The 13,065-nt window shown below is 39.3% G+C and overlaps 1 protein-coding gene across 1 annotated transcript in view; it reads right to left on the bottom strand.

Annotated features, from left to right (window-relative positions):
- Nucleotides 1–5,109: 5,109 nt before the first annotated feature.
- pik3cb (phosphatidylinositol-4,5-bisphosphate 3-kinase, catalytic subunit beta) overlaps nucleotides 5,110–13,065 on the bottom strand; it is a 52,481-nt gene continuing 44,525 nt past the window's right edge. Inside the window, exons 19-24 of the mRNA XM_034866979.1 lie at nucleotides 12,878–12,956; nucleotides 9,945–10,112; nucleotides 9,672–9,795; nucleotides 9,425–9,570; nucleotides 7,778–7,910; nucleotides 5,110–6,982 (exon numbers count right to left, since the gene is read on the bottom strand). Coding sequence (XP_034722870.1) covers nucleotides 6,845–6,982; nucleotides 7,778–7,910; nucleotides 9,425–9,570; nucleotides 9,672–9,795; nucleotides 9,945–10,112; nucleotides 12,878–12,956 — 788 coding nt within the window. The 3' untranslated portion in view covers nucleotides 5,110–6,844. The remainder of the gene's footprint in view (nucleotides 6,983–7,777; nucleotides 7,911–9,424; nucleotides 9,571–9,671; nucleotides 9,796–9,944; nucleotides 10,113–12,877; nucleotides 12,957–13,065) is intronic.

The following is a 13,065-nucleotide window of genomic DNA, read 5'->3' on the forward strand; positions in this document are numbered from 1 at the left end:
CTGAAGTCTGCACCGTAAATAGGTCATTATTTGCCCTTTTCAGACGGACTAAAGCCCTAGACCAGTTTGATCTGGTTGAATTTTCCAAAAGAATTTTTTTCACATGAAAGGTGATCCTACAGAGATTAAAAAAAAAAAACAGCTCTGAAGACACAACACAAACAAAAACCTTCTTGTTGCACTAACCATCATGTCTTATGAGGGTGTTTGAAAAACAAAATGCTTTAAAATAATTTGTACTATTCATTCAAGATATCTCCTCTGTAGCTGATGACCTGGCCCTACCAATATTAACTAATAAAAAGGCAGGAGGAAAAACTGACAACCAATAGCCGGGGAGAAAATGGCTCTCACTCAACAATAACAGCATTTTCATGTTTCATTTTCAATGCCAAGGACACAGGTCCCACACAAACCAATGATAAACAACCTTGATACATTGTTCACGTTCACTTTAGTCTGGGTCAAAGAGCCCTAAACGGACGTACCTGAATCCACAAACAATATCAAAATAGCTGTCCATAGTCCCTCAAGTAACATTTACCTTGTGTCATAACATCATATTCAGTTATTAAACGTGACCTTATGACAACTTTGCCAACTCTAAGGTTGTAACATGAGATCCACATTGTAAAGACGGGTTAAGTTTCACTTGCTTTTGGCAAACAAATAAAGAAAACCATTCACAAGCATTTAAGGGCATACAGATCTCATTTATCCTTTAAAAGAAACCTGACAAAAATACTAGAGCAACAGGTTTAGTGAGCTTTGGTCTGGTCAGCTTTGCAGCAGACCAGAAGTAGTTGGATTCTATTCATGGCTGCTTAAGCCTCAGCCAGGAAATACTGGCAATAGGTAGGCCTACTGATGCCAAATCCAAAATATTGCACTGTTTCCTCCCACCCAAAACCAGGGTGCAGCTACTTATATAAGAGTGCACACTCTCCGTGTCTTTTCTTCTTTCTTTACATAATCTGTTTGACGTAACTCTAACTTTAGGGAAGGTTAAAATTACAACTTTCTTCCCAAATTGGACGTGCCCAAACATTTTGGTTACTCTCAAAACAGAGCAAAAGCATGACATAATGAAACTGAACTCCCTCTGCTAGAGCACTGATTCACCTAACACACTGGCACAGATCTCAGGCATTATACAATGCTGCCCCAGTCACATGGATTTGGCTTTAGTGCATCCAAAAGCAGTGGTAGCCTTCTTTCATAAAACCACATGCTTTCACTCCACAACTTCTGAGGAGCATTGATGAGTGAAATTTGAAACAGGAATTACATGAGCAAAGTTAAAGCTAGAATATAAAGAATATGAAATGAATGCGATGGATATTAACTCTTCTTGATAATTTACCCAATCCAGTTTATCACAGGGCAAGACACTAGTCCAGTGTTATTTGAAGAGAATAGCATAACTGCAAAGATGTTATATATTGTGCATATTCTGGTTTAATGTTTAGGCAATTCTTATTTTTATGTTCAGACGTTAAGGCCTATTCTAGTATTTCATTAAAATGGCATAGCAGTGAGCTAAATCACAGTACCTGCTGCAGTACCAGTACTGTATGCAACACAGTTATTACATGTACATTATCTTATACCTTGGCAATTATGACGAGAATCGGTATCAGCAAAACTGTGGAAACTATGCAATAAGACAAATAATAATAATAATAATAATAATAATAATGATAAGATAAGTGTCTATTTTGTAGCTAAAACAATGTTATCAAGAGTTAATCACTCTTTTGTATTAGAGGGAAACTCCCAGCTGCTTTTTGTGTGGTCATATGGAGACATAATTACAATATTTAGAAGTCAAAATTAGCTCAAGCTCTACCTGAGGTTATCTAATAAAGATCATTCCGATATATTTAGATCACACTGAACTAAACAGCATTGGAATGGGATAAACATGTTGTACTATCCAGTGTGGCAGGGACAGTTTTCGGTGCGTGCACAGTAGGCCAAAACTAAAAAAGAATTTTCTAGGCCTATATCAAATTTCATGCATAGACAATCCTACACAAGATAAAGGTTAAATTAAAGAAAATACGAGAAAACACATTTGTATAGGGAACATAAACATCCCTTCCTCCAACTTTAAAGACCTGCTTTTCAAAAATCCAAACTCAAGGGTGGTTGACCACGACGCTGAAGTTAGCGTCCGATTAGCAGCTTCCGATTTGGCAGTTAAGGGGAAATTTAAGGGAATCTTGTAGACCACTTAGAACCGGTCGAGATCCAAAATCACTTTACCCAGACAAGTCTAATCTGGACTAATGATCCCAGAGAGGCTAAATATTCTTAAAAACACAGTTTCAGATTTGTGAAAGCTTTATTTTATTTGTGAAAATGCATTAAAAGGGGACATTTTCCTCTTCTTTTTCACTTAGACCACTATTAACTGAGGCAGGTCCAAAAACCACTATACCTAGACTTGTCCAATCTGGACTGAATTATCCCAGAGAGACTAAAGATTCTCTTTTCACGAATCGGAGACTGTGTGTTTTAGAATATTTAGCCTTTAGTAAAATCTCCCTTTATTGCTTTTTCACAAATAGAATAACGTTTTAACAAATCTGAGACTGTGTTTAAGAATCTTTAGCCTCTCTGGGATATTTTGGTCCAGATTTGACAAGTTTTGGTTCAGTGGTTTTGGATCTGGTCCTGCTCTAAGTACTCTACAAGTTCCCCCTTACATTTCCCTTTTATTGTCGAATCGAAAGCCAACTTCAGCGTCGTACGTTGACCCGCAATCCACTGTACAGAGACAGTTATGTAAAAGTAACGATATCGTTCAAAACCCGCGACCAAAAAGAACTGTTTTAGCCATTTCACAAAAGCCGCCATTTTTCTTTCTAAATGAATAAACAGAACAAGTCGAACATCGTTCATAAAGGTATTAAATGTACAACACATAGTTACGCAACTCAGGCTAGGCCTATTGTTTAACTAAGCCTTCTTACTACAACTAAGAGGTGAAAATGAAGAAAACCAACCTGTGCTGTCGAGAAACGTCTCCTCTCAGTTGTCCTCGCTGTCAAGTTAAAGCAAAACCGACCAGTGCAAAAACCAGTAAGTATAAACTCCAGCATTCCTCAATGGGAGACGGTGACGGTAGTGAATGAGCCTACTAAACGAATCGGCGAGCTCAGCGCGCGACCTCGATTCGGACTCCGCTCTAAGCGTTTCTCAATTGGCTAAAAACTGCGGGTTTCCATAGCGAAGATGACGACTTTACAAAAAAGAAAGTTCATTGGTCCAGAGTCTGTCCGTCATGTTATATAAACAAGTCATCCACTGCACGTGGAGTCCCATGTTATGTGTATCGAGCAGCGTGAGACTGAGCCTGGGAGAAGAACCACTACGCTGAATCTAAAACAATGTGTAAACAAATTACGAAAGTCTGAGGAGGAAACGGTATGAACTTTACCTACCTCACGTCACACCCTTTTTTGCTTTGAAGTGATTCTTAAAGGATAAAATATCTGCCGACGTATTACAGGAATATGTGTTATTTGAGTCAAAAAATTGGTTCACGTTTTTGTTGTAGGCTACCAAACAGCACAGGCATGACCACTACTAAATATTATGAAGAAGGCTATCAAAATATAGGCCATGCTTTTTTCCCTTTTTTTCTTAATACAGGCTATACTCCAACACCAACCACCATTCTTGCTTGAATCATTGTTACATCTTGTTATGATCATAAACAGTCAAAGGTTATGATGAATGGGACTCTGCTTTGTGTCATCTGTTAATGAGTGGCTGAGACTAGAGAACAGACAATGTATAATCTCACATGCTGGCATTTTGCACACCATCATTTTCTCCTGTCAAGCTGAAAGCCTCCATAGAATAATTCAGTACAGAAATCTGGACTACAATACTCTATATTTGGCTTTTCCTCGCTAGGCATGTTTTCTTTGTGTTTTACAACATTTCCTAGTGAAAACATGTTCTTGCCAGTGAAAACATTAATATCTGAATAGCAAAAGATATTCTTGTGAATTGCCAAAAAATGTCATTTGTGCATGCCGTGGAGAAAGAAATTGCAACATCCTATTGGTGTCCCCTTGTTAGAAAAAAATAGTGACCTCTTGAATGCCTCTATCGTAGATATATTTCGATTAAGTGCCCATTAGGGTGTCCCTCCAGTGGAGAAAAAGCAATGCAGGGCCCTCTAGGGGGCCCTTAAACGAAAAAACAAACAAAAAAAACACACACACTTAACAGTGTTTTTTTTTTTTTTTTTTTTTTTTACTATAAACTTACTATATACTTTTTACTATGGTGCACTTCCAGCAGCGAAAACATGAAGTAAGCTCTATTTTAGAAAACGATCCATGGGCAACTGCTGCCAAGACACATGGGTAGCTGAAACTTACAATAGAAAGGAAAAGAAAGCCAACAATTCATGGTCAATTCATGAGCTGAATTGTTATGACTACATTTAGTGAACAATGTCTTTATTAACTTGAAGCCATACTGCAATTTCATTGCATTTCCAGAGTCCTGTATTGTGTATATTCCTTGGCAACATTTTGCTTTAGGTGTAAGTGTGTAGTGTGGTCCTGTTCATGTAAAAAGACCACTATCTAAAAACGGGCATGTAAAGCATGAAGCCTCTGAAAGGAGGCCAGTATGGAATATGTGTAGGCTAAGGGAGTAAAATTAGTGTCCCGGATGTGTCAGGGGAAGACTGAAACAGCACACATGTCAAATCCTCCATAAAGGATATGTGCCACTGTACCTCCACTATGGACACCCCTCCTACCAGGTCATTAAATTACGTAACTGTCTGCAGTGAACGACACACATACAGCTGATGATTCACACTGAGCGATGATTGTAGCTTCAAGTAATAGTGAACCAATAAATGATGACCACCGAAGGAAGAGATTTTGTTAACATTCCCCACAGAGTGAAAAGAAATGCTGCGTCACACACACAGCACTCTTGTCCACCGCAGGTGATAAACAGACCACACACAAAAGGGCTTCATGATGAGGACGTTGACCTTAGCAAAAAAAGACGAAAAAAAAAGTATATCCTTGAATTGTAGTTTCTTTCTATTTGGAAGCAACTTTATTTTTCCATTTTCTCTCTATAAAATCCTTAGGCCTACCCTGAGTGGGTGCAATCTCACAACCCACATCAAGAAGAAGGAAACAGACTGCAGGTGGAAATGCAGCGCAGTGGAAAATAACTTTAATTAAAATCCTATGAAAACAAACACCAGCAAAACAATTAAAGCCTGTACATTTGACAATATCCAGTGTCTGAGACTTTTGAAGGCTAGTGCGAAATACAGCTGCATTACACATAAACCAACAGAGGAAAACCATTATAGGCTTAGGCTAAGGCCTAAGGCTTTATATAATAGGATATGGTTTATAATATAGTCAGATATTGCACAAAAATCAAACAGATGCAGATGCTGAGTAGCACCGTATGTCGAAATGAGGATGTAGCTTTGCATCGCAGTGTCCATACTAATAAACCCCGCCCACACCAGCCTCAAACTCCGCCCAAACATGGTTGTATAAAAACAAATACACTTAAAAAAAAGAGAGCGGCACATATTTTCACATTCAATTCAGACACACATAATTAAAAACATAGTATAAACAATGAAATTACTGAACAGTTGCTTTTTGTTTGGTCCTCGCATGTTAAAAGCATCAGTTATTATTCCTCAGTGAGTATATTTGTCATGGGTGCTAGCAGGAGTTGTTTGGTGTTTCGAAAGGCTGACATCCTTTTAGACCTCAAGACCAGTTGGCTAGTGATAACTCACAGATGATAACACTTTGTCCAACAATGCTCTTGATTTGAAAATTTTGAGAGAAGCAATGCACATTGTCATTTCAAAATAAACTAAAACTAAAGTGTTTAAGTTCATTAAAAGACAATTTGAAATGTTTCTTTTTAAACATTCCAGTGTTCAATGGTCCAAATCAACTGAGATTCAAACAGTGGACCACAAGGCTCACGGCTTCCTTTTCTCTCATCAATCCTTCTCTTTCGTTATTTCCCGAACACAAGCTTTCTCTGTGGGCTAGTCTGGCACATAGACATCTCATAAATTCTTAAATGGCAAAAAAGAAAAAAAGAAAACTCATAAAAAAATACAATCTTCCCGCAGTTTTGAGGCACACTTTGAGGCAGTGGGAATTAGTCTTAAGATGCACTTCCTGTGGGCGTTGTGCACATTGTTTTAAGACATCGGGATCAGACATTTTTGTCTTCTGGATTCTGCCTTTTCCGCACCCATCTGTTATCTCGGCTGTACTTAAAAGCAGTTCTGGGGCATCGTCAAATCACATGCCACTTTAGAGTCCATACAAGCTGGGTTTTAGGTCCGTCTGACAAAACGTATCTACTCCAAAACATGACTATTTTGTCAGCCCGCTCTGTAGGTACAGTTCATATTTTAGTGTGGGCAGAGTGGGTGCTTCAGTTCCCTTCCTTTGGCTGTGTGTTCTATCAGCTGTGTGCCTGTGCAAAACTTGCAATGACTTTACCCACCATGATTCCACTGAAACGTCAAGACCATGAATTTGGATTTTCAGGAGGCCCCACGCCAGAGCCATGCAAGGCGAGGAGGGATGCAGTAAGTAAGGGTATAAGGTAACTGAACTGTTTCGGAGAGTAGGTTAGCTCTGTATGTACAGTATACGGAGGTGAATCTTCTTTTGTTTGGATAATTCTGCTAGATTCCCTTCTTTGTATCAAGGTGGCTATCACCCTGTGTCCTTGGCGCACCTTTCCCCCTCCCGCACTCAATGGTGTCCTCTTGGCCCCTGTCCTTTGTCTGCTCTCAGCTGCTCTAGGAACGGTTGTCTTTGGCCACATTGTGGGCCATCCAGTTGACTTTGGTTGTCCAGCTCTCTCTCAGGGCCTCGTCGAACTTCTGACGGAACTGCTTCAGGGCATCCTCGTCTGTTTTACCCAGAGCCAGAGAATCCTGAGGAGGGAAGTTGATTAAAATGACTCATAATGTGTTAAATATCTCCCAGACAACATGTTGATATGTTGAGATTTGTAGAAAACAGGTAAACTCTAGGATCAAGTATGTACCCATCCTTTCTAGACATACTTTTTGGTTGTGTAAAACACATACAGACTCCCATAGCTAAAGGACCTCGGGAAAGGGTAGTCCATCTAATGCTGCGTTCCAGACACAGTTTTTAACCCGTAACTAAAGACTTCAAGTCACGAGCCACAACTTGGCAGCGTTCCAGGCAAAGTCATCACAAACCCTTCTAGGTAGCGTCCACTTACGGTTGACGATAGTTAGCGTTAGCTGATACTAACGAGTTCTAGTTGGCAACATATTTGGGGCTTCATTTGATAAAACATAACTTGTAGTAGTTCACAATCAGATGTGTGTTGTTTTGATTACAATGTGTGGAATTACTTTACATTGCCTATTTATGTATATTTATTTCAATTTCTCACTGGTAATCACCGGCGTCTGTAGAAAATCAACAGGGATTGACATTGTTTGTGTTTGACATCAGAACTGTAACGAGGAGTACAATGATCTGGTAGGAGTTCACGAGTAGTAAGTTACGGGTTTGACTGCCGTTCTAGGAACTTTCACGGGTAGAAGGTTGTGAAAACACAAGTAACGGCTTGCCCTGAACGCAGCATTTGCCACTTTCTGGCTGGTTTGGAGAAATTTTCCGCCTTAAACATATAAACCTGTTTGTGTATATATATATATATCTGTGTGTGTGTGTGTGTGTGTGTGTAATACCTTTAAGTACTGGATGTCTTTGACTGATGTGAGCTCAGGCAGTCCAGCAGTTAACATGAGGGCAAACAGTGTGATGAAGAGGTTCCCGTTCTTCCTCAAGACTAAATAGGCTTCCTCACAGTACTGACGGAAACTACAGGAACAACAAAGGCACACAAACACACTTCATTATTTCTGACATATACAGTACAGTGTCAACAATTTTGTTAATTCATAATGATGGTCATGATGTTCTCTTGTGATGTTCCATCATCTTTTAACAGACTCTGCAAGTAAGAATCTTAATTACACCATAAAGAAAGACAATCAAGCATCTTAATGTTTCCTTGTATGAACATGATTATTTTAATTCACACCTAAACAAGGCCAATGCTGTTATATTCTTTCAAAGTTATCAGATACAGAAACAGTATTAACTCTTTGGTTGGGGTATGTGCATGTGGTAATGGTCAGTAGGACTGTGGTCTTTATACTCTATTCTGAAGTCATTATTCTCACATATAGATGATTAAACTAAAGTATGTCATTGTTGAAGTGATCATACAAGTCTAAAATATGTACAAACCTCAGCAACATTTTTTTTTTGTTTGTTTGCAGAACAACTGGCCAACAAGCTTACACATTGTTAACAATAATGTTTGGTAGCTTCTTGCGAGAAAAGGATTAGGCCTGGAATGTCTTTGGTTATGATGAGCACTTTGAAACCCCCAACAGAAGGTGTAACATCCTCACCAACTCCCACAGGAACATGTGATACTATCCAAATTATGCAACCCTTTTGTCAAAAAAAGAGGCAGCAACAAAGACTTTATATATGGATCCAGAGGGATTGACAGGTCAGGTTTTGCTTTTTAAAGTAGAGCACCTATCTAAGCTAAATTAAATATAAGACATTTTATATAAATAAATAAATAAATAAATAAATAAATACGTAAAAAGACTGGTGGAAGACTGGTGGCATTTGAATTCAATTCATTTTGATCCTTCAGGATATATGAAGACATTGTTGGCAAGTGTGTGTGTGTGTGTGTGAGGCCATGACACTGCTGATCATGTTTAACTGTACCTCTTAGGCTTTCACAACTGACCAGTGTGTGTGATAGTCAATTGCTGTTCCTTAAATACAGTTACATGGGATTTTACAGTTTCTCCCCAGTGAAACCTGCTCATGAATGACCAGGCTCATACTGCCACCTGCTGGTAGGAGGGAGTACTGCACCAACTGCAAATGAAGGTTTGACTTTGATAGCCTCTATGTTCATATGTACTCCTTGTGACTTTGATTGCTTTTTTAATCCTCTGACAGTCCACCATTGTTTCATATGAATCCTGTTTTATCCCACAACTTATTCTGAATTCTTCTGCTCTTTGAACTAATAACCACAGGAAACTTCCTTTATCCGCCATTAACAAAATGCTTTTTATGGCATGGATCAAATGTTGGCTCTAGTCTTTTCAAAAACAGAATAGATTGTTAAATAACATAAAATATGTGTATTTTTCCTGTCTTTTAATGCTAACTCTTTACCAAGTAAAATATCTAAATCCTGTAAAAAAATAAAATAATATTTAGCTTTATCAGAGGCTGACGATAAAAGAATAAACAAAATAATAAGAGTAACGAAGAATAAACTAAAAGGAACAAACCTGCCAAATTTTTCTGTGTATCCAGTCTTGCCTTGCTGTATGACATGGATGAAGTCGTGTGTGAGGATAAATGGTACACGCTCCCTCTTGATGCCAAACTTGGACTTGAAGTTGCCCAGGATGTGACCAAAGTCGATGTGGAAGAGCTGAAAGACAAAAAGGCCGATCAGTGAACATCGTGGATCCAGAAAAAAGAACTAATGGAGACTGGATCATTTATACAGATAAAACAAACTGTCTGGCCAACCTGTCCGGTGCTGCGGACCATGATGTTGTCACTATGGCGATCTCCAATGCCCAGGACGTAGGTGGCTACACAGTAGCCTGCACATGATAGAGTGAACTCCTCAATGGCCCGATCAAGGGCATCACTGTCAAAATAAACACACATTTAAGCACTTTTTTTGTGTAGATTCTCTTCTAAGCAAGTCTTAGTGGTGATTATCACCTGTAACACACCCTTTTGTCCAAAGATGCTCAAAATGTAGCTACCTAAAGGTCCTTTTAATCACTGTCTTACCCAGTGTTCCTCTCTTTGAGCCAGTTGAGTAAAGCATCTTTGTTGAAAGCGGCCGCCGCTGCCACGTTGCTGCTGGTCAGCTGGATGTTGGCAATCGTGTCTGCTGATGAGACGACCTCGATCAGCCCTGCCCGGTCACCTGTCGCAAGGCAACCATACGGTACGATTCTGCATGATATGGAAAGAAAGAGAAGCAAGGAGCTTGATGATATCAACTGGAACATTGGGAACATATCCATCCTAGAGCATTTCTTGGGTAGATTGAAAAGAAGTCCCAAACTGGGACACACGGTAACCCATACTAAAAAATACAAATCACAACTACTTTTTTATAGGTATATTACAAATACCCTATTTTCTATACTTAAAACTCTGCATTCACACACTGTGATAGATATTCGATGTACTGACAATAAGGGAGAGCCGGGACGATTGAAACGCGGGGCCGATGAAACATTCCAGTTTTGTGTCCAGTGCAATGACGATAGACAGACTTCCTCAGGTCAGAACATAGAGAATGTTAACCTTCTTCTATCAGCCAAATATCTTCCTGTTGTTTCCATTTAAAACAAAGTTACAGCCAATAAACGAGTTTTGATGGTCAAAAGTAAACTTCATTAGTGCTTAAATTTTTTCGATTACTAATTAGTTTTTTTCATTTAAAGTTTTGACTGCATGCTTATTTAGTAGACCATTTAGTGTTCTCCACAAGCCCAGACTTTCATATTGCATGCTTGTTTACATGAAAAGCAAAACAGGCTGTAATGGCATATGTCCATGTCCGTACGGTTGAAAAAGCTGTTTCAACTGGATGTAACTCCATGGATTTTAAGTAAATGCACAAATATAAAATGTGTTTATACAATAATGTAAAAAGGTGAGACATTTAAAAGCAGTTTTAGAACAATGAAAATATATTTGGGCCGACCAGGTATAGGGGGTTGAGTTTTCCCATGTTATCCTTTGGAGATTGACAGGCTGTGGGTCGTTTGGATGTGCAGTGGTCTAACCCACGTAAAAACCTAGTGAAACAATTTCACAATATAAACATGATGTGAATGGAAAAACGTACTGTTATAGCTATAAAAATAGCAGAAACATCTACACTATGTGATATTTCAATGTCAGTTTCAAACACGCTTCACGATGTAGGCAATTAGTTAACAGACACTCACAGAGATGTATAGCACTGCAACAATCTATCTATAATAACACACCTTTTGGAAGTACCATCCATGATATATAGCAAAATATTAAAGTTGTGGGAAGTTTATATGGCTTAAGCTGTATGTGTCATTCGTCCCCCCCATGCCATTTCTTTCATCCTGTCCAGGAGGGACAGATGACACATTACGCACGTCCCACTTTGGCTGTAATAATTCCTGAACAGTTTTGTTCAAAGCTGAACAAATGAAACTTTATTTGACAGATGACAGGTGTAGGTTGATAGTGACAAAATATTAGCTGTCAGCGGAATATGACCGCTTTGTAAATTACGTTTAATTAAAAAATGTTTCAACTGTCCCGGCTCTCCCCTACATGATTTTCAGTAGTTTATTTATTTCAAATTACAAGTGAAAACAGTCCCCAAAAACATGACCCAGAAAAGATCCAAAACTCTGTGCCAAATGAAAGCAACAATCTGATTTGGATGTAAATGTAGCTTTGTGTGTGTAGCTGTAGATCCACCAGGGTTTCCAGCAGCACTTTGCAGTCAAGGCGGCCGCATGCTGCCTTGACTACACTGGCGTTGATATCGCAATATCCGCTGTGTTAATCGGCATAATAACAGAGAGCGGAACTCCGACACGTGCGCGCGCACACATGCGCGCAAACTACGTCGCCCCTGCAGTTATGTTGAAGTCACAGTGAGTCAAGGCAATGCAGATAAAGTGGTTACAAATGCATTTACAGTTTTTCAAAACTTCCCGCAGATAGTGTCTGCTGCGATATGATATTAATGGAGAGGCAAAACTATGTCCACGCTACGCACTCTACAAAGCAGCACAATTGGTTGGGGTTAGGCATTTCACCTCGAGTGGTTAAGCCGATTGGTCAGGGGATAGGACCTGTACAAACGGGGTTACGTTACCTTGCGTTCTCATGTACTCCTGGCCAACAAGTGCTATTGAAGGGCGGGCCAGTGGGTTCATAATAGCCGATAATATTGCGTCACGATCATAGACAGTAGTTAAAGTGATGCTGTTGACTTTACACTTCTTGTCAGCCAAGCAGGCACAACAGTGGTTGACAGGGAGTAGCAGTTTAGGCTAATGGAATGTATCAGATTATACTTTCCTTTTCCCTCCAATATCTGAATCCTGTCATTTAGGCCAATATTGGGCATCTACAGAGCGAATCTGTGCATCTCTAGTTTAATGGAGAACAAATGCCATTTCTTACTAAACTTTATGGATGTTGAGTTTAAATAAATAAGTGTTAACTGAATTAACAAATAATAGATATGGGCAGTAAAATACATCACCAAGAAATCACAGAAGAAACTTACATCTACATCATAGTGGTTTCATTACATTGTCCCTACATTCATATACAATGGCACATCACTGTGTTCAAACTCTGACCCATGTCACAAATCTGAAGTACTGTCCTCAAACTCAACTGTCAAAACAACCCCCTCCAGTGCTCAGCTCCAGATGTGCTCCAATGGTTTGTGCTATTGTGCGGATTTAGTTTGGATGTAATGCTGATATAGTGTGTGTGTGTGTGTGTGTGTGTGTGTGTGTGTGTGTGTGTGTGTGTAGATGTCTAGGGTGTAAAAGGGTTCGAGGTCAAAGTAGCATGGGGTAATTTAGTGTCTCCTCTCCTCTTCCTCTTCCCGACAGAGAGCAGGGACAAACAAGCTTGACAGTCTGTGCATTTAACAGACAGACAAACAGACAGACACACAAACACACACAAAACCAACCCACCTGAGGTCCAGATTAGCCTCCTTCCATAGAAGATCCATTAATCTCAAAATCTGGAGGGTCAACATGTCTTGCCTTAGATCTAGGAAAAAGTAAAAAAAATAAAAAAATGTTCTCTTCATTCCAAAACAATGTATTGTGCTTTTCCAAGCAAAAGTAAAGATTACTTGACAGATGAAAAGTGATTGCAA

Source organism: Etheostoma cragini, chromosome 3, assembly GCF_013103735.1.
Source record: "Etheostoma cragini isolate CJK2018 chromosome 3, CSU_Ecrag_1.0, whole genome shotgun sequence".
In the NCBI taxonomy this organism is placed as follows: domain Eukaryota; kingdom Metazoa; phylum Chordata; class Actinopteri; order Perciformes; family Percidae; genus Etheostoma; species Etheostoma cragini.